Raw genomic sequence first — 26,223 nt, 5'->3', positions numbered from 1 at the left:
TACTATATCTTTATTTAGAAAACAAGGAAGGTCAACTTCCAGCCTCTAGTATTTCAGCAAGAATTCTAATAGACTCAGTAAATGATCATTCTTGGGCCTTAGTTACAGAACAAGCTTAATGTCTTTTTAGTATAATGCAATCCTTTCCTGGCAGAAAAATGGCTTCGCTGGATGAATTAATTTAATTTCCTTACTATGGTGACTACAGAGGTAGTGCGGGGTGTATAAAAAGTACAATTTGATGAGAGATTTTAGACAAGTCACTTCTGATTTCCATTCCTTGGGATCTTTATTGGAAATAATAACACCTGCCACCTATGCTAATCTCTGCATCACTCCAATTCTAGTGTATGTGCTACAAAGGGGAGATTACCACTGCCGGCCAATAATCGCGGGGCCCCTAAATTATGCATTGATGCTATCCATGTACAGTTATGGTGACATTCATTGAATACAATCAAGGGAAATCTTAACTTCATCAAAGCCTGCAGACGAGATACGTTTATGACAAATCAAACAAAAATACCTGCTAAGGATATCTTTTTGTGAGACTTGGAGGAGACGCAGAGCAGAAAGCATGCTCCCTGTTTTCAAGCCTTAATTAGCTGCTTCAGAGATCAATTCATTGTTATAAAACATGGCACATACTTACTATAAGTGCAAAAAAACACAGGAACAACTAGATGAGTAGAAAGGCATATGGGCAGAAAGAGGACAGCAAAGACAAATGAAGATTTAATTAGGGAGATGAAATACCATTTACATCTGCTTATAGAGAGCTTTAAGAAAATCCCCTCAGAAGTAGCCACACAAATTTTTGTTGCATTATTAAATGTTGTTAACTGACCTATTTCCTTCTAACAGGTGGTAACTGCTGTGGACTCCATCCTACTTCCCAATTTACTCTGCCTCCCCCAGGAAAGTCAGGGCTACTTTTGCATCTCTGTTAAATTTAAAGAGCTACAACAGAATTTTTAGGGGATTATCATTAAAGGACTTACTAGCAGACTAACCTCTTCTACAAAATTAATCACAAATCCACATGGAAAAAATTCTCAAGCCAAATTCTGGGTATTATAGGTGATGGGAAAAGTGATGCTATTCCAGAGCTGGAAAGCCAGGTGAGCAATAGCAGAATAAAGCTGGGGGAAAATGAACAGATAAAAAAATAGGATGTGAAAAACATTTTGTTTCTTTCTCAGAAACAAAATTATTCTTCTAGCAAGGCAATCAAAAAACATTTTATTTGCGCGGTGGGGCATTTATATTTGCAGCCAAACCATCCCTGAAGCCAGCTTCGGAGGCAGTGCCCACTCTTGATTTATCAGGGTGACAGGGATCTCGGAGCCCACCAGAGTCACCCAGCTGTCTGCGGGTGTTTCCAGCAGATGGCAGCATGTCATTGCTAATCCTTCTCTATCAAACTATGCCTTGGTCATTCTAAATAGAAAAACCTATAACCTTTCCATGAAAAACCTAAGCTCTGATCCTGGTGCAATAGGTTTGTAGGAAATAAGTCTACCTAAATTGCTCCCTTGGAAGAAATTCAACATTCTCGGCTGCGCCAGACATCATTCTTGGTCTTAGAGAAAGCACAAGGTCAAGGATAAAGCAGGGGTTTGATCGATATATTTAGTTTTCAGGTCGGCTTTGTCATTTACTCTGTCACTTGGAGGAAGGCATCTAAATAGTTTACTTCAAAGAGGACTTGGAGAAGTTGAATTGGGCAGATGCTTTCATTTACTGGGTAGATAGGCGTGATGCAGACTTACGGGGGATTTCAGTGCAGGCAGCATATACACAGGCTGTCTGTCTGCTCTGGCCTTTATACCCTGGGACCACTCCCTGCTTGATGGGATTATTCCTTCCCTATCTGATGCTGGTTCTTCTTCCTTCTCCGGCCCTGCATGTGTTGGTGTCCCCAGTGGGTTGTTCTCCATCTACAGCGTTTATTTTCTCTAAGGGTCTTCAACAACTCTATGCCGATGATTCCCTGTATGCATTCAATCCAGGCCCCACTTCGAAGCCTCTAGCTTACATATCTAGTTGCATATTAGACATTTTCACTTGGAAATCTCACAAGGGTCTTATACTCATATGTCCACTGATCTCTCCCTTCCATCAAACCTCATCCCTTCTCTGCCTGGAGGCTCATCTTGTTTGAGGGTATTGCTGCCCAGCTAGGTACCAACATCAGAAAGCAGATGGTCACAGAATTCCACGCCTAGGTATCTACCCAGAGAACACAAAAACACTAATTCAAAAGGAAACCTGCATTCCTATGTTTCATCACCCCCAAAAGAAACCCATGATCTCATTTCTTCCCAAATCCCTAGCTCTAAGTCACCATATTGTACTTTCTATGTAACTTTGCCTATTTAGACAAGTCACATAAATGGAAACATACAATATAAGGTCTTCTATAACTTCTTTCATTTACTATAATGTTTTCAAGGTTCATCTATGTTGTATCATGTACCAGTACTTTTATAGGCTAAAAAATAGCCATTATATGAATTTACCACATTTTGTTTATCACTTGACAATTACTTGAGTTCTTTCCACCCTTTGGCCATTATGAATAATGCAGCTATGGACATTTATGTAGACATGTTCTCATTTCCTCTGTGGGTATATCTAGGAGGGGGATAGCTGGGTCTTATAGTAACTGCGTGTCTCACATTTTGAGGAACAGATGAACCATTTTCCAAAGCACCTCTACCATTTTACATTCCCACCAATGTCTGAGGTTCCCATTACTCCGCAAGCTTTCACATACCTGTTACTGTCTGTCTCTTGATTGTAGCAACCATAGTGGGTACGATGTAGTATCTCATTGTGGCTTTAACTCACATTTACCTAATAATAGACATTAAGCATCTTTTCATGTGTATTGGCCACCTATGTGTCTTCTTTTGGAGAATGCCTAGTCAGGCCTTTTGCCTAACTTTTACTAATAGATTTAATTTTTGTTAACAATAATTTCAGATTACAGGAAACTTGAGAAGACAGTGCAGAGATTTCCTATACAATTAGCACACAGTTTCCTTATTATTGACTTGCACAATTAATATGGCATATTTATCATAACTTATGGACCAATATTGAAACATTAATAACTAAAGTGGTTTATTCACATTTTCTTGGTTTTCATCTAATGTCCGTCATCTTCATGTTTCAGGATCCCATCTGGGCTTCCTCATGAATAGGGAGGTGCTGTGTCTTCTTAGGTTACTCTTGGCTACGGTAGCTTCTCAGACTTTCCTTGTTTTTGATGATCTTGACAGTTTTGAAGAACATTATCAGGTATTTTGTAGGATCCTCCTGTATCAGAATCTGTCCAAATTTTTTTTTGGCCTGATTATGCAAGGGTTATAGGTTTGGGGGAAGTCATAGAAGTAAAATGCCATTCCACCACCCTCATATCAAGGGCACAGCCATCGAGATGATCTATGCACCTAATGTTAAACATGACCATCTGACTCAAGTACTATTTGTCAGATTTCTTCACTATAAAGTGATTCCTCCCTGCTTTATCCTACATGTGCTCTTCAGAAGGAAGTCACTCTGGCAACCTACACTTAAGTAGGGAGTTAAGCACCCTTCTATAGGGTGGAGTAGCGACATAATTTATTTGGAATTCTGCATAGGAGATTTGTCTTGTCTTCCTCACATATTAATGTATTCAATAATTTCTTTATATCAGTTTGGATTCATGGATATTTATTTCATACTTTGGGTTACAATCTACTATTATTTATTTTGTTGCTCAAAATGTTCCAACTTTTGTCACTTAAAGCTCCTTCCATTAGCTCCTATGCCTGGTTGGCATTTGCCAGCCCTGAATGCAGGGAATTGAGAAGTAAGAATCTGTTTCAAAATATGTCTGAAGCTTGTTCTTAAGCTAGGTAGGTTATTTAGGGAACAATATAAAACAAAACATTTTGTCAAGACCTCTTGTCAAGACCACCAATGGCCACTTCTCTGTTCTGAGCTAACTTAACCCATGAGCAGCATTTGACAGAGATGAAGACACCTTCCTTTTAAAACACTTTCTTCACTTGACTTCTCTGTCTCAACCTTTTCTGGTTATCTTTTGCACTGACTACTCCTTTCCAAGTTCCTTTCTGGTTCTTCAGAACTCCAGCATCATGGAGTTTTGAAAGCCCAATTTTTGGACAGCTTCTTGTTTTTCCTTTACTCATGCTCTCTTTGAGATCTGACCTGTCACTCTGCCTCATGGCTTTGAATCCTATCTGCAAGTTGTTAATTCCCAAACTCCAATTTCCAGCCCAGGCCTCTTTTCTGAAGCCTAGATTTATCCAGCTGACTCTTCTTTATTTCTACTCAGCAGTCTTTTAAGCATCTCAAACCCAAAGTCTTCATTTCCTCCCTTCCCATGTGTCTCTTTGCCCTCTATCCCCCAACTGTACCTGCCTTTCGGAAGGTCTGGGGGGTCTTCAGTAAATGAAACCTCCATCCTTTCAATGACTCAGAACTAAACCCCTGGAGTTACTGGTTCACTTCCAATTCCTCAGCAAGCCTATCAGCTTGACTTCTGAGATATATTTTAATCTGACCATATCTCATCTTCTCCACTGCTGCTACCTTGGTTTGAATAACTATTATCTTTCACCCAGATTATTGCAATAGTTCTCGAAAAGATTCTGCTTTTGCCCTTGACTGGCCTGCAAACGCCCCCTCACCCACATCATACATTTTCAACATGGCAGCCAGAATGATTCTTTGATAAAGTAGGTCATATTATGGCACTCTTCTGTCCAAACCCTTGACCAGTTTTCTAGCTAACTCAGAGCAAAAGCCAATGTCATTAGAATGGTCACGATCTCAGTTTCTTAGATTAAGCCTCTTACTCTTCCCCCTGCTTGCATAGTCACCTCAGTTATCCTGGGTTTTCTACTGTTTGCAAATGTCACGCATGCTCTCTCTGGTTCTTTGCACTCAGAGACCCCTTCCAGGTACGTTCTTCTCACACTAAGATAGCCATGTGGCTTGCTTCCTTCAGGTCTTTCCTCAAATGTTATCATCTTATTAAGGGCTTCTATGAACACTCAAAAATTGTGGGTTACCTTCACCATGTCCTGGGTGCTCTATTCTCCCATGCTTATTATTTTTTTTTTTTTTGCCTTAGCACACATTATCTGCCATACTTTAGATTCTACTTATATATTAGATTGTTTTGCCACACAATGTAAATTCCATGAGGGCAGGACCAAGGGGAAAGTGTACTCAATATTTGTTGAATGAATGAACAGAAAAGGGTGAGGAAGCTTTCTTATGTGTTAGGACTTCTCCCCTTACCACTTCCTGAATCTGAGCTTTCATTTCCTTATCTTTGTCAGATTTAACAATGACACAAGTCAAAACAAAAAACAAAAAAACAAAAAACCAAAATGGGGAAAAAATCAAGGAGAGATGAAGTGTGGAAGGAGGAAAGCAGGAAACAGAGCCAACAGGAGAGATATAGGAGACAGAAAAGGCCATTGTATTGGGAGAGTTTGATACGAAAGAGAAAATGATGAGACAGAGGGAAGAACTAAGAGGAAAATGCTGGGATATTCTTTTTGAACACTTTCTCTTGAACCATAAAGATGGCTAGATCCCCCTTGGGGACTGTAGTGCCCTGTCAGAGTCCTTCCCCAGTTATACACCACCTGGGTCGATGCTGTGACTCAGTGCTGGGGAAGCCATGATGGCTCAGTTAGGACGATCTCTGATCAAAGGAACTAAAAGCACACTCATAAGGCTCTTGTACCTTCTAGTTAATCTGCATTGTTTTTCCAGGGCAAAGTCCAGAATTAGTGGTGTCAAGAGTCAAAACCACAATAGAGATCACAAGGGACAGGGTCTCTCTGTAATTCTGGGGAAGCTACAGGCTAGCGTGATCCTCTGTTCACCAAGATTTATCCTACTGGAGACTAGTTAAAGTGTATATAAACAGGGACAGACAACTTACCTCTACCACAAGCAGAAGAATCAACATAAATGGAATCACTCCAGATCACTCATTTCGTAATGACAGAAAGGGTGTGATATTTTTCACTGGCCAGGAAGGTGAGAGAAGCAAAAAATCTACAGGAGCCCTGCAACTTCTTATTAAATAAGTTTTCTGACACATGGCAACTGGTGATTAATTACTGTGTTGGAAGATAACATTCCTATAGAGATTTGCTGGAAATACAGATGCTGCCCATGCTTGATTAGACATTGCTTAAGGAATGCTGAGGCACACTGCTGCAGTCTATTATTTCTGGCTATTTTGGTATCTGTTATATTTATTTTACATAGCTTCAGATTCTGTAGAATGGATGGAGCCCATTTCACAAAACCTGTCCCTACCCAACAAAGAAAAACTAAGGTTATAAAGCATGTCTCTGTGTGTGTGTGTGTGTGTGTGTCTGTATGCATATATATATATATATATATATATAAAGATGGCCATATGCATGTATGGGAATAAAAGAAAATAAGGGAGAAAGACACTACTAATAGTAGGGATATATTATTCCTTTTGGTAACACTTACTGCTCTACAAAGCACTACTAGGGAGATGGCCTGTTTCTTCTAAGAAGCCTATGAGGAAACTGACTCAAGTCAGATGGTTAAAAGTTTCAGGGCACTAGAAGAGAAACTTTTTTTTTTAAGATTTATTTATTTATTTATACAAGCACTGGGTAAAGTCAGAAGCATGGGAGGGTGAGCGAATTCACCAGAGCCAGAGTGGGGAACAGAACAGGCAGACTGCTGAGGGGAGCAGCTTCGCAGCCCAGTGCTCAACCACTGCGCCACCAGTGGAGGTCCTAGAGAGAAACTTAACTTTGTCATTATCCAAACCTCTCATCAACACCAAAGCAGCCTTGATTTGACACTTATTCATTCATGCAATGTGCATAAGGGGCATTTACTTGGCCAAGAGTATGGGGGAAACAAACAGAAAACGCGTGGGCCTCTGGTTACTACTGATCCAGTAGGATGTATTCTGAGCCAGGGTTGGGAGAACAGAGCCAGCCAAAGCCCTTTGCATGCGGGGCTATTTCCTCCTTTCATAACCATTTGATATGAAGAAAGTGACAAATAACAATAGCGAAGCCTCTCTGAAGTGGTCACATTTCAGCTTACGCCCACTTTCTTGGACATCATTCACAGATCCAAATGTGAAAGGCATGAGCTGGCTGCCATTTAATTATTTCCTGAAGAAATGAAACGCTCTGTTGACACACAGCCCACTGATGCCAACTTCAAGACTGCCCAGTCAGCAGTCATTATTCAGATGCCAGTATTTTCAGTTAAGTGTTCAGGCCCCATGCTGTCTGCCAAAAAACTGTGTTAATTTACTTATTTCAGCTAAAAATATCATTTAAAAAGAGGATGATTGAATTTAGGAATTATAGTCCTCAGAGAATTAGTAATGCTTCTCTGTATCCCTCAGGCCTCCATGTTCTTAACTTCCCCTTGTCAATGTTATTAGGAATAGACTAATTCGATAATGAGATCATTCCCCATAAGAGCGACCAAATAAATGCAGCATTCAGTCACACCTGGTTTCCGTAATCTGAGCAAGGATGGCTTTCAACCAAATGTAGCCTAAAATATGGTTACTAATTGTCAAAGTAATAAAATATTTCATCATCCTTTTAAATATCTCAAGAATTGCTCCACATTTTCTTGAACTGCTCCAGGATTCAAATAATCAAACAAAAAGACACAGACATATTAAGTATTAGGCAGGAACATTCTAGATTAAAACCAACAGATTTCCTAGGAGTGTACAGAATAATTCACCAAGGCCCACACAGCAATAGAGCTTTGGGATACAAGACCATCATCTATCCTCTTCCAAACTGCTTTGCTTTCATCAAGGCACCAAGGTTGGATGATTTAATTGGGGGAGAGAAAGTGTTGAGAAAGCATGAAGAAAGCATAAAATTAACTCTCCAATTTGAAAAATCACATTACAAGGAAAGGTTCAAAGTTGGGAAAAAAGTTGAGCAGCAAACCTAGAAAAGAGCAAGGAGCAATATTATTTAAAAGAAGAATCTTTAATTACATGAAGGGAGAGCATGGGCAGGGATGAAGTCTATTCCACCCTCTCCCTGCCCCAGCATCTCAGTAGAAGCAAGAGGAGGAAGTGGAGTTCAGTTGGGAGAGATGAGAGGTGAGGCAAGAGGTTCATGTATAAACACACTCAATACATGCTCTTTATAGGGGAAGAAATGAAAACATCCAAATGTCTAAAAAATGATCGAATGATTAAATAATTACGCTTCATTTGTACCACGGAATATTTGCTCAGACATTAAGAGTGATATAGTCAAGGAATATTAATGGATATGGGGAAAACCATTCTTTCAAAAGAATATTTTTGACCTAAGAAATGAAATTAAGTGAAAATAAAATATCAACCTATTTCCAGTTTTGTATAGAGAGAAATTACATCCACACGTGTGAAAACTTACATATACACGCATCACAGGCACAAACCAGGAGACAGTATTCCAAATATCATCGTTTCAGGATGAAGCTAATGAGTAATGTTTAGATTCTTTTTTTTTATATTTTAAACTTATATATTTTATGCAATCAGCACATATTACTTTTATAATCAGGAAAAATGTTACTCAAGTTTGTATTAAGGACTAAGGCTAGACAACAAGACAAACTCCTTCCTTGAATTTTACCAAAGAATTTTATAGAGTTACTTCTGTATAACCTATGAACATCTTTTTAAAAAAAAATTCAGATCCTAAGAATCATTCTTACAAATGAGTTAATAGGCAATGAGCTCTTGGCTTTGGTACAAGGACTGAGTCCCAACTCCCCTCCTACCTTGCAAAATCCAGGTCGGCCTCTCGTGACATGGTGATGTTGGTCAAATTCTGCTGAAGAACAAAAATGTTCCTGCACATTTTCTTGATGCCAGACTCACTGATGCGCTTGAAGTACTGTGCACCATTAATGAGGATGCAGGAGATCAGGTGTCCCAGTCCTGAGGGGCCAGCAGGGGAAAAGAGAGGAAAAGAGAGAAGCTGGGTTAGCACCACCCTGCACACGTACTCAGGATTTCTGTCTCCTAATCCTCCATTGAAACAACCAATGGAAGCATCTCTCTGATGGCCACAGCAGCTGGTCTTACAATAATTTCAGTGTATTTATGCCTGGTCCATGCAGTTGCCAATGGGCAGATGTTTAGCTGGCAACAAAACTAGGTACATCCATAGCTCCAGCTAGTGCCAAGTACACCTGCAGCTACTCAGTCAGGGTTTAGTGATTATGCCAGGTTGTCATAAACTATTAAAGTACATAAGCACTCTTGTTTTTCTGTACAGATACTTCTGGGGTAGACATGAACACATGTAAATACAATGATTTGTTTGGTCTCCTCTTCCACAAAACAGCAAGTTCACTTAACTGTACTATAAATAGTTAGTTTGTATGAGATGGTTAAAAAGGCCAAAGATTAAAGGCTGCCTTTTTGTTTATTTGAAATTGCTATTTATTTACTTATTTGATGTACGTGCAAAACATGTTGTCCAACAATAAACAGGATTTTATTTTGTGGAATTGTTCTCACACACTCTCTCTCACACACACACACACACGCACACACACACAGATGTAAGGTTTCTAACACACTGCAACACTGACAATAGAGTGCATGGTAAGGTAGCGATTGGAAGGACAGTAGTCAGAAGCTACCCCGGAAGGCAAGCAGACCATGTGTAAACTGTGGAATTCCTACAAAATACCTATGGACATTTCTGGGGTCTCAAAGGATCAACAGAGAGGTCTGCTCAGGATCTCCCATGTAATGAAGCTGAGCAAGGTGGGTTCTGCACCATCTGAGGAGCATGTGGGTTATCGTTTGTAAAAGTTAGCATTTCATTCTAAATATCTGGAATCGAGTTAACTTCTCTTCCTTCTCTACCCTCTCATTCTACAACATCTCCTCCAGAACACTGAAGCTATTCTGACTAGGTACAAGCCGGACTCTACTTTCATGATTTTTTTCCTCTAAAGTCATGGTCCCTTCCTGTTGACTATGCTCAGGGCACCCCTTCCAAATCAATGGCTCCCTCAGAGTTTTCCTTTAATTAAGAGGAGAACAGAAAAGGAGAGGAAGACATGTTCTCTCTTGCTTCAGCTACACTCACTCAACTTTGCTTCGAGACCAGAACTCACGTCTATGTGCTACTACATGTGATTTTACACTTAAAGCTAGACAGTCTATTTCCATGAAAAGTCTATGCCTAAATCTCTGGAGGTCAAGTGGTTTTTTTTAAAAGATTATTTATTTATTTTTTCTTTATTTACACAAGCACTGGGTACAGTCAGAAGCGCGGGAGGGTGAGAGAATTCACCAGAGCCAGAGCGGGGAGCAGAGCAGGCAGAAGGACTGAAGTACACTGCTGAGGGGAGCAGCGGGCGGCAGGAGAGGTCCGTGCGCCACGTGGGACCCTCCTCTGGTGGCCGGGGAGCAGCCGGGGATCGAACCAGCTCTCCAGAGGCCGCGGGCAGCTTCGCAACCCAGCGCTCAACCGCTGCGCCACCGGGGAGGCCCCCTGGAGGTCAAGTTTTGATGTGACTCTCCTGAGCCCATACAGCAGACAGAGTTTTGTTCTTTTTTTTTTTCTTATTTTTACATCATTGTTCATTTTTAAACAATATTTGCTCCCCCCCACCCCGTCAGGAGAGTTTTGTTCTATGGTAAAATGCAATTTGCTCAGGAGCAGGCACTGAAGGGGGTGGATATAGAGCACAGCAAATAATAACACATATTTTAAATAAACACATGTGTAGAATATGTATAATAAATTACAGTAATGAAGCCAATTAAAAATCGTTCTCCTTAAGATGATCAACGCTAAGCATTGTCTGTGTTACTCCTTCCTGCCCCCACACAAGGAAGACTGAGCACACAGCCACTTCCCCGGCACTCACCTGGGGAACTCAACATTATGCCAGTTTGAATTTAGAAAATTATATCACAGAGGGGGGAAAAAAACTAACTTTTTATACAGGAAGTTTCAATTTTATAATTTGTTAGTTAAAATCTATTTTATGTCAGAGAAATGCACCTGCATTTCCAGAAAATGCTGGGGCTCAGCAGGATTAGCGAAGACATGTCTGGGCAAAATAATGAGAAAAATTCTGGGAACTGTGCATGCGGTTACATATGATTTGGAAGAGTCACAGTCAAGAGTGAGGAGGAAACTGCAAAGGAAGGGACATGTGGGCATTGCAGCTCCCCCCTGTGATTACTGCCCCCCATTCAAGAGCCACAGCTCTCACTTACACCTTTTGGTTACAGTCTTGTAGAGATATTTCTCTTCAGAACACATCTCCATCTTTTTGACATAATTTAATGGGAAAATAGAATGGCGGGGGTGGGGGTGTTTCTCTAACCTTGCTGGAACATATTGCTTTATAATGCAAACAATGGCCTTGCAGTGATACTCTTTCCTATATTCAGATTGTCACCATCCTCTGGACAATGTCTCTACTCAATTGTCTAAATCATACTTGTTAAATTCCGTGACACACCATGGATACTTTTGGCACCCAGGGCTATAGACAAACGAGCCAAAACAGGAGCAAGGGCAATACACTTGGAGACCTCACAGGGGCCCTGTGGGAGGAATTCTGCATGAAAAGTTATGTGTCTGACGCGGGATTTTTCAAATGTTGAAGCCAAATGTCTTTTGATGATCTCATGATATTTATATACCCTTCCTTGCCTGAAGGCATCTGTGGATGTGGTCTTTCCAAAATCCTGCTAATCAGAGTTTTCTGTTCTTTTCAGACAGACAATAATGCATTCCCTGAGAGAGAACTTCCCCTTCCACTGTTCATTTTAGCCAATGAGGGATCTTTCAGAGTTCTGTCTTTCTGGTTCCTGTGTTTCCTTTTATGAGCTCCTCTTGAGTTAATTTGTGGCCTGCTCCACACATTTACCAACTCTCATGAGTGGTCTGTCAGGGAGGCAGCCGGGCTGCCATCTGCCTTATCTGGGATTAAATCTCCTTATCAACCAGGAGCAGATGGCAGCCATATTGTGGTCTACCTAGCCATACTCAGAGAGACTAGGTGTTGCAGCTTTAATTCAAAAAGAAAAAAAGAGAAACCCCAATAATCTTTCTCTACAAGTTTTGAACCTCAATAATACCAGAGAATCAGGAAAACCATCACCCATCCTTCCTCCCAGACTCCCAGAACAGGGACCTCCCAGGTCAGGCCATGTCTGACCTTCAAATATATACTGGAACTTGTGCTGCTGAAGACTGGCACTCATGGCCTCCTCGATGGCGCTGATGTCTTTGTTGAGCTTAACCACCAGAGGGTCATAATCCATGCTTTCCACATTAGCGACAATGGCATAGTTCCCCTCCTTTGCAAGAGGGATGAGATAATGGAAACAGTGAACCCTGAAAAAAAAAAAAAAAAGGGAGAACAGTTATGAATACATCTTTCTGAGGAAAATATTGATCTTCTTGGGGCAGAGCACCCAAACAGCCGAAATGGGTGACACCGCAGATTTTTATGTGTCCCTCCCACCTTTCACCAGAAAGTCATCTTAATTATTTTGTGGAACAACAGAATGATCCCAGCAAGTCAGCTTCTGTGATTTTTGCTTTTTTTAATCTCTATGTTGGGAGTGATGAATAGCTGAGTTCTAAAATTCTTTTCAATGACCAGACTGTTTGGTTACTGTGAAAAGGATTACTCTTTCTACAGATATTGTTATAGTTAAAATGAGATGCAGAAGCCATAGATCTTAAATATACAGGCTTTGGAATAAGACTACTTTAGTTTCCACTCCCATTTACCAGCTGTGTGGCTTTAGGCAAGTTACTTTCTGTCTATGCTTCAGTTTCTGGGTCTGTGAAATAGGGATGATGACAGCACCTAACTTGTAGGGTGCTCTGAGGAGCTACAACATAGAAAGAGCATAGTACAGGGCCTGGCACTGTTACTAGGCTTGTTATTGTTAATCTCTTATTTAAGTAGAACACTTAGTGAACAACTATGCATTTGCTGGCAATTGTGCTAGGCCCAAAGAATGTAGAGCATAGTTTGTGCCCTTAAAGACTCCACCGAAAAGACCAAAATGACCAACAGGGGCCAGTGTCTCACTCAGAAGCGCGTGTGTCCTGGGTGCCAGGGAACTTAACCATGAGGTATCAGGAAAGGTTGAGGAGATGAGTCTTGAGTCACTTAGGACACATCTGAGTGAGTTGTGAAAGGAGTGTATTCCTATTTGAAATGGTCTCAGTTTGCTTATACACAAATATTAGTTTAGGGTTTTTTTTTTTTTTTTTGTAGATACAGGGAACTCCAAACTGAGATGGTAAAGATTAGCTAATCTGGGCCTCCCTGGTGGCACAGGCAGTTGAGTGCCACACTGTGAAGCTGTCCGCAGCCTCTGCAGCGTGGGTTCGATCCTGGCTGGCGAGAATCCCACATGGCGCAGCAGACCTCTCCTGTCGCACCCGCTACTCCACTCAGCAGTGTATTTCAGTCCTTCTGCCTGTTCTGCTCCTCTTTCTGTCTCTGGTGAATACTCTTACCTCCCGCGCATCTGGCCTGTACCCCAACTGTTGTATAAATAAAAATAAATCTTTAAAAAAATTAGCTAATCTATATCCTTTGTATTAAACTGTAAAGAAAGCAAGTTTTAGTTCAAACTAAATAAATAGGATTTTGGTTTTTTTTTTTTCCTTCTGAATTCTGGCATGTTGTTGTTAACCTTAATACAACTTTGGCATTAAGGTTTTCTGCAAACACTGCTGATCACACAGCAGGAGAGCTGATTTTCAGAAAGTGCACACTCAGGATCCCAACAGTGACAGGCAGCTGCCCTCCTGATGATGAGAGGAATCAGCTGACAAAGGTGACGTTCTTGTCATCTTAGACTCAAATGCAACTTAATTTTCTTCTTCCAAAGTTCAAATAGGAAAAAAACACCCAACAATTCTTAATGGTCTCACTGTGTCTTTCAACTCTAGGGAGTGTCATTTGCCTCATGCTTCCATCTACAGAAAGGGGTTGCTTGGGGGTTAAATGTGACCTACGGTGACACAGGTAAAATGTCAAATGCTTCCACTTTCAGCATGGAACCTACTGGATTTGAGAAGCCTTTTGGGTTTGGACATTAACAACATTAAAGAAAATATGAGCTAGGAATATAAAAATATCTTGGGGATATAAGACAAATTTTTTGGCACTCGAAGTTGCCTTTGACTGACTTCTTGCTATTTGTCATTAGTGACTTTGTTGGTCTACCTGTGCTCTCTTATCACAGGGGCTTTCTGGGTCACAGGCCCCAAGACAGTGCCTAAGCAGCCATTTCTCCACTGCACCAGTTCCTGGATGGCAGGGGCTAAGCTAGAATTCTCTTTTATGGCAGGTTGGGAAAAAAACAAACATTAGCTGGTAATGATGCCCAGGATGACGCTGGCCAGACTCTGTCCCCCCAGGATGCATGCAGTGGACCACTGAGTAAACCAAAATGAAAATGCATACATTGTGCAAAAATGAAAAATGATGTAAGAATTATATAAAATAAAATATATTTAAAAAAAAATCTCAAACCAGTTCATGTTCTTTAAAGAACTTAAGATTTTGTTGGGTGAAAAACAGCCCTTATTTTATCTGAGTTTGACTTCAAATGAGCCAGGACTCAAGAATCATGGGCAGCTGGTAGGCAGCAGGACTAGTGCAGGTTTGGAGGCATAAAAATGAACAAAGCTCACCAAGAACTTCCAGAAGTTCTCCACAATCCCCCACGGTGGGCACCCAAACAGTCTCCACTATCCTAACTTTATTACACTGCAATATAATGACGTGCTTGATATTTGTCTTATTCATCTTGTCCCATCAACTACACAAATAAAATCCCTTGCTAATGTAATAGTGAGAGAACAGTGTGTCTCGATGGGCACTAACTGAGCCCCGTGTGACGGGATATGCTGGCCTGTGTAAACCGTACTTTAAAAGGAATAAATAAATACACTATGCAGCAGACTCATAAGAAAGCAACCCGTATGCTGAAACCATGTTATATGAAGTGAGGAAATTTAATTTAGAAAACATAAGCAGCTTAGTGTTCTCAGGAAAAGACAAGGAAGTATAATTCAGTCATTTTTGTGACTCCATCTCTTTTTTTACTTACTAGGTCACTCATTTATTACAAAGGATATTAAAGGATATGAATCAACAGCAGATGGGAGAGGTACTTAGGGGAAGGTGTGAGGGGAAGGTGTGGAGCCACCATGCCCACTTCAGGGGTGTCCTTTTCCCTCAAATCTTCATATGCATCAACCCCGGAAGCTCCTGCTACTCCATCTTACCGCAAACTTCCTCTGTTTTGAAGCTCATGTTGAAGGAGATATAGCAGTGGGTGTTACAGTACAAATGGTTTCTTAGAAAGGCAATAAATGACTGAAACATGCTCAGCATTATTAAGAATAGTGTTACCAAGATGTAAAAATCTAAAATGTGCAGATCAGGGGTTAAGGATCTCAGAGATCGTCCTCCAACGTGTGGAACACATTCTACCTGGAATTAGCTGCACTCCTGGCAGGTAATTCTGGATGTAGAACACATCGTGCACCCACACAATCAATTGCATGAGTTCCAGGAGCGGTGGTAGTAATTAATTTGATATTCCCTTGTTTTTCTGTGCAGCCCAGGTAACAGGCTTCAGAATGTTACCGTGTGGGTTGTTTTTTGTCTTTTTTTTTTTTTTTGCTGTCCATTGCCAATTGTCTATTCATAGAAAACACCTGATTTATTTCACTGCCGATTTGTAAGTAAATAGAAAACAAATCTAAAAATTATCCTGAAACCAATCAGGGAACATAGAGCAAGAGTCTTTATTTCTGGGAGCTGAATGTAAGAAATAAGATCAGAAATAACGCTGCGTACACAGATTCCAAATCTGCAATGTGATTTCTCTTCCTCCACTTGTGGTGCTCCAGGCAATACAGAAGGAACTGCCTGGGCAAGGTGAAGAATGAGGACAGCGAGTGGCACACAAAAGAAGTGACAACAATCCACTGTTATCCAGGCTTTGCCCAGGCACACCTGAGAGAGATGCAAGCTCACCGTGGAGTGCACACATAGGAAACAAAATTCTGTTTACATTTTTGAAAGCTAAACCTAGTTAACAGTACAACTGAATAGAATATGCTCATTCAGATTTCATAAAGTCCCTTAGTAACGCAGAAGAAAAAATATGTGTACTCTTTGCTTTCTGAGCCCGAGGTTTCCAAAGTGTACACCTGCCTGTCTATTTGATGCTGCTTCCCAGATGCCCCACGGTCATCTCATATGGAACAGCTCCAACATGGAACTGATGTCCAACCCTTGCCAAGCTTTCTGCTCCCTCGCTCTTTCTCACCTTGGTTAACAGTACCAGCACCAACATCGCTGCCCTGGCCCAAGCCAGAGGTTTTCCTTGGGTCCTTTCTTTCTCTCACTGCTACCAGGCCCTGTGCTCAATCCATCAAGTACTGCCTTCAGACTAGGCGTTAAATCCAACATCCTCCCTCTTCGACCTGTCACTCTGGTGCTTATAACTGACGGTCCCAATGGTTCATTCTGCTTCATATTTCTCCCTGCATATCCCTTTTCCATATAATAGCCAGAGCCATCTTTTGTGAATGAATGAAGAAATGAATGATGGTCTCTCCAAAAACCCTCCTATGGCTTCTCAGCACACTCAGAACAAAAATCTGAACTATTCAGAGTCTATAGACCCTCTCCTGTGTCAGGATCCTGATCCTGATTGGCCCTCTCCTTTTCCCATCCCTCCGTCTAGCTCCCCGTACTCCTCCCTCATGGGGCTGCAATCACACAGGATGCCTCTGTTTCTCAGAACTGCTGAAGTGGACATGGTGTCTCAGGACTTTATGGGTACGGCCCCCCTTGTCTGAGGTTTCTTTCCTCACTCTCTGCACCATCTACACTGCCAGCACCAGCGACATGTGCTAGTGACTGCTTGACATGTGACTAGTCCAAATTCTGGAGTGCTAGGAAAGTATGCAGTAGATATCAAGGCTTTGCATAAAAAAATCCAACATTTATCATTTATCATTTCTTGTTCAGTACATGTTGAGATAATATTTGGGATATACCGAGTTAGACAAAAATGTGTTATTATAATTTAAGTATTTCTCTACTTTTTCAACAGAGACGAGAGAATTTAAATGATTTACATCATCTGCATTTGCAGCTTACCTTCTATTCCTATTAGACAGCACTGCTTGATTTCATTAGTTGATTTTATCTTCTGAGTTGCTCCTATTGGAAATGATCTTTTTTGTCTACTCAACAGCTGCTTCCCCCCCATTAGCATGTAGTTCCATGAGTACAAGGACCTAGGGGCCTTTTCATCCCTCTATCCCAATTCTTAGCACACAGGCCCAAAGCAGACACTCAGTAAACATGAAGGAATGAGCAACTGAAGGCTTCTAGTCTTTTCCTTCTACCATTTCCATTGGTGTGACAGCAGAGACTACCAGAGCTAATCTGAATTTTCTACACTGCAGGGGAAGGAAGAGCCCAAGAACATGACATCTTTGAAATTATTTCCTTGAATTAGTATTTAACTTAATCTTGTCAACTGGGTTTTAAGTTCTCGAAAGAAAGGATCACATGGCCCTTTTTGGTTAGTACTTTAGTGAAAATATCACCAACAGTAAAATCACCATAATCCCAAAGCTACCATTTTGAACACTTTATATGTGGCAGGCATTGTACTGATCATTCATTACTTCATTTATAAAATCTGTTAGGAATTAGTTTCATTTTTCAAATGAGAAAACTAAGTGTTAGAAAAGTCAATTATCTGACTTCAGATTAGCTAGCCAGCTTGTGCAGACATTCAGATCCAGTCATTGATGGGGTAGGCCATGCAAACTCTGGGTCCTCATATTCACAATACAGGAGGTGATTAAAAACCTTCATAGTGATGAAAGCTAAAAATCATTTTTCGTGTACAAAAGGGGCAACATCAATAATCAGAACTAAAAGTTACATTAGGACTCCCCAGAAATAAGCCAATGATTTAGGCAGCACAGTGCACTGAAACCAGAAAGTCTTGGGCTGGGCTGTGTCCTACCTGACTTCCAGATGTAGGACCAGCAAGCAGCAGTCAGCCATTTCCTGGAAAGATCTGGCAAGTTCGCTCAGAGTCTGCATGATCTGCTCTGACACCGGGGGGAGATCCACGCTCGTGTGGCTATCTTGAGCAGGAGACAGCACTGAAAGAGGGGTGAGCACATAACACCAATCATTTCATCGGACACTTACAGATTTTTTGGAAATAACATTATTTGGTTGCTCTTTGTGTTGTTTTTACCAATTTGGCTAATTCTAGTGTTGGCAGCATTAGATATCCAGGATATGACAGACCATTTAAACACTTGGTTACACATAGAAGCTGAGCTGATTGTCTTCAGTTCATTCATAGGATGATTGGCACAGAATCTCTGAGCTGGAAGTGAGTATCATAGTTGTCTGGCCTCACCTCTTTGTCTACGTTTGTGTCCTTCCCGCATCTTCAAGTGGCTGTGCAACTTCTGGTTACACATCCACACAAATGTTTGTGAAAACTCAACACTTTTTAATGCAGCCTGTCCTGTTTCTGAGAGATCTGACTATCTCACAAAAAGACGTACGTTTTCACTAACTTTCATTCACTGACTCTGGTTCTACTAACTTGGCAAACATTCTCATATGTGTCCACCTTTCAAATACTGAAGATATCTCTTTGGACTTCCACGAAGTCTTCCTTTTTCCAACATAATGTCCCCCATTTTCCAACTATTAAATATTTGGATTAATTTTCTAATCACCAACAAAAGCATTTCAGCTGTTCTATATCTCCTCTGAAATGTGGGATGGAGGATCAAACATCATATATACTCCAGAGTGGTTTGACCTGTCAGGAGAGAATGTTCAACTCCCTTGTTCTAGATGCCACGTTTCTTGCATGTAGGCCTCAAAGTCTTCGGCCGGGGAATAGTGGTGAGCTTCTTTCTACTTTAACTCATTGAGAGAATACGGTCAACTAAAAGTCTGAAAAGGTGTTATTGGAAACTTTGATAAAGTTACCTACTATATCTCTCCCCAATGATTGATAAAATAGTTAATAGCACTTGAACATTTTCTTCAGGAAAATACAACACAGAAAAAATGTGAACAAGAATCGTTTATATCTAGACTTTGGTTGTATTTCCAGTTCTCCACAGTTTTTCAAAGATCACAAAGAATTTTCCAATTCCCCTTCAAAGTTCTCGTACCTATAATCTCAAGGACTGGCTTTGAGTTCTGTCTCCACTACTTACTTTTTATGTAATTAAGAGCTAATTACTCAAATTTGTCTGCCTCAGTTCTTCATCTGCAAATATACAATAGTACCTAGATCATGGGTTTGTTGGGAGCACTGAATGGATTATTATAGCTTAAAATGTATGGAACAACAGTACATAAGGCCCACTCATTAATATAAAGAATAATTGTAAGTCATTATTCTTCTTCTTCATCATGTGATTTGTCCAAGTTAAGGGTCTTAAGCTTAATAATAGCAACCAGATACTTAAAAAATAATTCCATCCATCTTGAAGTTCAATATCCATTTATCAGTATTTTTGCTTTCCACCTGAAAATTCTCCTTATCAGAGGGTTCAGTTTTTGCATTGCCTGGGCTCCCTGGACTAAGGGCATGTGGGGTTTGGGGGGCACCACTGGCTAACTCAGGAGGTGCCCACCTTACAGGGTAGGGTGCAGCAGTGTCAACCACTTTCTGTGCTGCCTGCTGTCCTAGACTTTGCCACGTCTAGGAAGAGAAAGTTCAGATTCACAAGGTCAAGCTCTTCTCTATGGAATCAGACTTTAACACATTAAAAGATCAGACAAACACATTTTTGTTCAAGGGAACTGGTGTGCAAGGTGGAAGGGAATGTAGCCACATAGATTTAAAGCTATTTCCAGCCTTGGCATCATCCCAGATGGTCACGAACTCCATCTCCAGGAGACGGGATGGTAACATGCATGCCCTCTCTAGTGTAACAGTGTTCTCCCATCGTTTGGTCTCAAGGTGAGATCACTGCTTTGTTTTCAAATGTCTTCATTTGGCAACGTGGACAACTGAAACTTTAAGTAACACTGTTCTAATATTTCCAATCAATTTTGGACTTCTGAATCCCTGGATTCCCCTGTTGTGTGAGACTCACTGGCATGGAGAGCTATTTATTTATTTATCAAGGAAAAGGGCAGAAATCAGAACTGAAGAAATGGGACCCTGAACTGAGGTCTACAGCTCATCTCTCCAACTTTATTAAAGATATTCTGGACAAATTCCACCAAGAAAAAAAAATACCTTTTCTTACTATAAAGAAACATAATCTCTATGAATATCAGTTGACTATTGTCAAACTGTGTAAATGAAAAACAATTCCAAAAGACTAAGGTAACAGCAAGATAAACAGTCCAGGTAAAAATTGCAATGAGGGAAGCAAACGAAGCTTGGGGGAGCAGCAAGCTGCACATTTTGCTGGACTGTAATCTACAGCAAACACATAACATTTTAGTAAAGCAACATGAAAATTATGCCCAGAACACTACTGAAAAGCTGGCTTATGAATTCCTGAGGGCTCACTGAAATTGACAAAAATTTTTTTTAAGAAGGAGCATGCTGAGCGAGAAATGCTGAGTGTGGCAAAGACAACACAAAATAATTAACTAATTCTTAACTGTCAAATAGAAACCTACCAAGAAAGCAATGCTGTCAGAGTCTTCTTGGAGATTAGAGTCAAGAAAAGAAGTTACTGGACACACATGTGCACATACTCTTCTAGAGGGCACTTGATTACACATCTATCTCAGGGACAGCTCTTCACATCGGCAGAGCCTCATTATGTCGGATTTAAATATTAGCAAAGGTCTCCCTGGTGGCCTACAGGTTAAGTCTCAGCACTATCACCACTATGGCCTGAGTTCGATTCCTGGCCAGGGAGCACTGCTCCTATACTGCTGCTCCCCTTAGCCATATATTTCAGCAAAATCTGCCTCTTCTGCTCCCCACTCTGTCACTGGTGAATTCTCTCACTCCCCACACCTCTGGACTACATCCAGTTCTTTTACACCCTTATTAAAATAAGGCTGTTGAGCTGTTTTTCTAATATACTGAGGACAGGTCACATCAGATTATTTATAACATTCATGTTCTCTTATAATCACTGCATGCAAGGAAGCGACTTTTGAGACACCTAACTACTTGCGGTAGAGTAACTGTGGCTTTCTGTATTAAATGAATTGGTCTATATGAGGAAGCTGAACCTTGGTCTCCAGGGTAGATGCTACAGGTTAGGTGAATCTACAGATATTTCTACTTCTTGCTCTACTTTACTCTAGACTCTGGAAAGGGAAGCACTTGGGGGCTCAGTCTCATTTATACATCAAGGTGACTGGTATCTTGTCACCTGGTCAATGACCCCCTAAATAGAGTCTTATGTGGCAATTTGATAAAACCGTGAGTTCATCCCAGGGTTTCAGAGCCCCTAGTTTGAACCCATCTTTTCACAGGAAAACGAAAGCACAGATTTTTGGCATTAAAATTTCCTATATTTTAATCTCAAAATAGCCTTGAACTGCAAACCACAGTTACACTTCCACCTTTATTTACCCTTTTCTAGGGCTTGGCTTTTGCCTTTCCCTTTCTCTGCAACTTTTCCCAAATTCATGCTGTTGGCCTCAGCCCTTTGCCCTTTTCCTAATCTACTTCTCTCTCAAGTGCCTCAGATTCATAGTAAAACTTCCAAAGAATTCTCAGTATTTGCTATAGTCTGGCTTCTATTAACACTTCCATGTACCATCTGATGTCCGCCTTTACCTCTTTATTAATTATTTTGATAATCACCATCAGTGATAGGCTAATTGCCAAATCCAATGGGCACTTTTCAGCCCAAATTTCAGAGAGGTTTTCTGCTACAATCAAAATGACTGGCCATTTCCTCCTAGAAATTATCTTCTTTTGGCTTACTAGGCATCATATTCCTCTGGATGTCCTTTAACTTTCTGATATTTTTACTTTCCATCACTGGGTCCTCTTCCTTTAGTCCACCTATAATATATGTGCTGGTATTCCCATGGATTTTTCTCTGTAGCTCTCTTATGGGTTCTCCTCTACGTTGTCTGAGTGAATACATCCATTTTCATGGTATTGGCTATTATCTAGGAACTGATGACTCCCAAACTCCATCTGACCAACTACTTTCAAGCTCTCATTCCTTGTACTCCCTATAGGCATCTCAAATGCAGTGTGCTCAAAACTAAACTCATTATCTATCTTTGGAATCTGCTCATTATCCTGAAATCTCTTTCCATCAGCGGTCTATTAATGCAGGAATCTCAGCTGCAAACACGAGAGTAATCTTTGAATCTCTTTGCTTCAACACTCTCCTCAGCAAACACTAATTTCTTTTTTTTTTTTTTTTAAGATTGATTTATTTATTTATACAAGTACCGGGGTACAGGCCAGATGCACGGAGAGTGAGAGGACTCACCAGAGACAGAGCAGGGAACAGAACAGGCAGACTGATGAAACACACTGCTGAGGGGAGCAGCGGGGGAGATAGGAGAAGTCTGCTGTGCTATGTGGGATTCTCGCTGGCTGGCAGGGATCGAACCAGTGCTGCAGAGGCTGTGGACAGCTTCACAGTGTGGTGCTCAACTGCCTGCGCCACCAGGCAAGGCCCGCAAACACTAATTTCTACCAATTTTATTTCCTAAATGTTTTCTTTCAATATATCTTTTATATCTACTGTCACTTGGCTTAAGCTTCATCTCTTCTACGGATAAATGCCGTTGTCACTGACTAATGTCATTGCCTGGCTCCTATTTTAATTTGATCCTCCATATTTAATTAAATATAAATTAGGTAAACAGTTATTTGCTTAAAACATAAATTCAATTGTGTTCATTTCTTGTTAGAGTACCACCACTGTTTCCCATTGCTCGCACTATCCCAAGTTCCTTAGGAAGGCTTTTCGTGATTCCGTGTTTCTGCCCAACACTCAGTCTTGGTCATCTTGCACCATTTTTGCTTTCCTTCTCAAAGTATCCTCTCTTCAACCCTGTTCTTAAGCCCCACCCTTTTAAAGCAAATTTCCTAAACACATCATGCTGTTTCATGGTTATGCCATGCCGATGACTCTTAATCCTTCATCAAAATGATTCATGCTTTCTCTGCTTCAGAAACACTTGCCTGATTCTTCAGGCAGGGATATCCATTTATTTATCTTCTCTGCCCCCCACCCCCAATATAATTCTAGTATAGTAGCTATTCTATTTCATTGATATTATCTGCTTATCACTATGTCTCCCTAACAGATCATTAACTCCTTCAGTGGAGGGAAAATCAATCAATAATTAATCAATCAATCAATCAGCAATCAAGATCTCCATTTATAAAGGACAGAAGAATAACTGGAGGAATTGCAGATGCTTAATCAATGCTTTTTAAAATTAAACTGAACAAATTTAACTGACCAAATAATATGAATGATAAAGAAAAGAGGTGGAACAACTTGTCATTTACAAGTTGTAACTTTCTCCTTAGTTACTTGAATACATTCTAGGGACACGGTGAAGATAGGAAGCAGTTCATTATAGCTGGCTTACTGGGCTCTCCACGAATTTTGCAGAGAGGTCGAGTTTAGAGCAATTCTGGTCAATCCCTACAGTTCGAGGGGTTTCCCTATAAATTGTGTTGCTTTGAGGAGTCACTTTAATTACACAAGTCTGCTTTGCTTACAGCCAAAACTTGGGGTTTGTCTTTTCTATGGATATAAAATCCCTGGCATATCAAATACCTAGCATCTCTCAAGGAAAACTAACACACTGTCATGGAGAAGCAATCAGCCCAGGACATTAGGATGTCTCAAGTGGTTCCACATCCTAATATTAAGCAGACTGAAATCTGTGTAGGTCTTAAAATTAGTCAAAATTAGACTCATTCAGACCCAGAAGAGCATCTGTTTTCAAGGATGCAGCTGCTACACTTTCAATGGCAACTTACTGTGACTTCTTTAATTGATTCAGATGAGGATGTCCTTGTGCATCTGCAATATTATCTAAAATTGTTACAATATTAGCTTAGACTGGTATCAGCTGTCATGAAAGTGATAAATTGAAAAGGGAATGATGGTTATCACAGCAGGGAAGAAAGGTTAACTCTGAACTCAAACTTTTTCAAAGATGGAAAAGGACAATGAAAAATGATCCCGGGAGATTTTCTCACTGGAAAACATTTTAGGAGATCAAATTCTGATACAATCATTATTTCTGACTCATCTTCCTATTTATATGGAGAAATGACAGACACCACCTACCGATCTCTGCTTGAACTTGGGATAAAATGATTTGCTTTCTTATCTTCAGTTTTCCTATTTAGAAAATTGTGGTAATAGCACCCTCCTAACTCCCAGAGCAAGGTGTTATTAGCCTTATAAATAATTTTGAAGAACCTTTTATGTTGTTACCTGGCTGACAGGTTTTTAAAATGAAAATAGAGATGCTGATTAGGTCTGTGACACTAAGAATTCAAGAGGCTCACCAGGCCCGTGGATGGGGGCTAGGATAGTAGACCACCCCCCCCACATCTAACCTCCTTCCTCTCCTTAGATGCCAGAGGGATATGCTACTATCAAGTGCAATAATGGGTTAGGGTTTACAAGTGTCATATATTATTCCACGGCGCCAAGCTTAATGCCAGCTAGCTCCATCCTCCGCCTTTTTAACATCTATACCACTACCCCTAGTTTTTATGTATTTTCTTGAATTATTTGCAAACATCTACAGGCTAACTTTCCCTAACCTCAGTTCTTTGTATACAGAAGGCACTTAATAAGTGTTTGTGAAATAAATGATCTATTTATGAAATCTACTAGCTTCTCCAATGGATAGGGGTATTCACACAGTGAAGCTCTGCTATCTTATTAGCACCTAATTTGAATTTGCTTAGGATAGGAATGTCCTTTCTTTCTTATCTAAGTCAATTATTCCAAATGAAAATTTCCTGGGGACTCTTTTGATCACTCTCTGAGTCATTTTTTTTTTAACACTTAGCTATACTTTGCCAATAGTGCTAGCTTTAGCCACTATAATTGTCACTTATTTAATTGCTCTTTCCCACATTCCAAACAATCTATGATAGAGTTTGAACTTTTGCTCTGCTTATACATAAGGATGGGGCCCATCTAAGAAACTCCTTGTTTTACAATTTTTTCTTCGGTTTCAGAAGGAATGGCACTTCTTTTCCTAAATAATAGCTCTCTTTTCAGTCCAGACACTGAAAAATTCTCAGTGTGAACTAGAAAAGTCAAATGATTTTGACTCAAATTGTTCCTCGACCAACAGAATCATTATTCAAAGGATGGGGGCATCGGTCATTAGTCAGATGAGGCCTAGTAGGCACATACATGTGTGTAACAAGCGCTGGCACACAGCCGTCTCTATGAGACAGAGAATCTACCAAATAATAATGCCAGCTAGCTTATGCCACCAAGCTTAATGCCACCAGCTCCATCTTCAGCCTTCTTGAATTATTTGCAAACTATCAATTGCAAGCTATAAACAATATCTGTGCAATGAGGATGTCTTTTCACTGATCCCTCTGGAAGCAAGCTCTCTTTTATCCACTCTTTTGGAGAAAGAAAGGCACATGGAAGAGATTTTTTTAAAAACTGGGGAGTGGAAAAGTAGAGGAAATGAATTACCACAGAGGAAAAAATATAAGGGTGGAAGAACTGGAGGGTGAAGGGAATGCATCTTAATTATATTTGTTTGCTAGGGTCTAGCGTCCCCATTGATAATATATTTCTGGTCAGAAAAAGTCTTCCAGTGGGGACGGGAGGCAAAGACTACTTTCTGTTCTGTGGTACTATTCATTATTTATGATCACCTGTTACACCTTTTCCCCTACTGGTCATACAACTATGGGTTATGTAACTTTTTAGTGTTCTTTGGAGTTATCTCTCTCTTCTCTCTTCTCTGAAATGACTTATATCACCCTATCAATGGTAACTCTTTGGGAGAAGATACACCTTTCTTACTCACTGCTCAGCCTAATGTCTTGGGTGGTCACTAAAATCTGTTTGAGAATATATTATCATGACCCACTCCATATCCCCTCCCATA

The 26,223-nt window shown here is 40.4% G+C and overlaps 1 protein-coding gene across 1 annotated transcript in view; it reads right to left on the bottom strand.

The window, feature by feature from the left end:
* Window positions 1-26,223, bottom strand: part of EXOC4 (exocyst complex component 4) — a gene marked incomplete at both ends in the record, with an annotated part of 653,799 nt that overhangs the window by 41,585 nt on the left and 585,991 nt on the right. Inside the window, 3 exons of the mRNA XM_084230488.1 lie at window positions 8,848-9,007; window positions 12,265-12,443; window positions 18,143-18,284. Of these exons, the coding sequence (XP_084086614.1) occupies window positions 8,848-9,007; window positions 12,265-12,443; window positions 18,143-18,284 (481 nt within the window). The remainder of the gene's footprint in view (window positions 1-8,847; window positions 9,008-12,264; window positions 12,444-18,142; window positions 18,285-26,223) is intronic.

The sequence above is a fragment of the Talpa europaea genome, assembly GCF_964194135.1.
Source record: "Talpa europaea genome assembly, chromosome: 3".
Classification (NCBI taxonomy): domain Eukaryota; kingdom Metazoa; phylum Chordata; class Mammalia; order Eulipotyphla; family Talpidae; genus Talpa; species Talpa europaea.
This window is presented reverse-complemented; position numbering and strand designations above follow the sequence as displayed.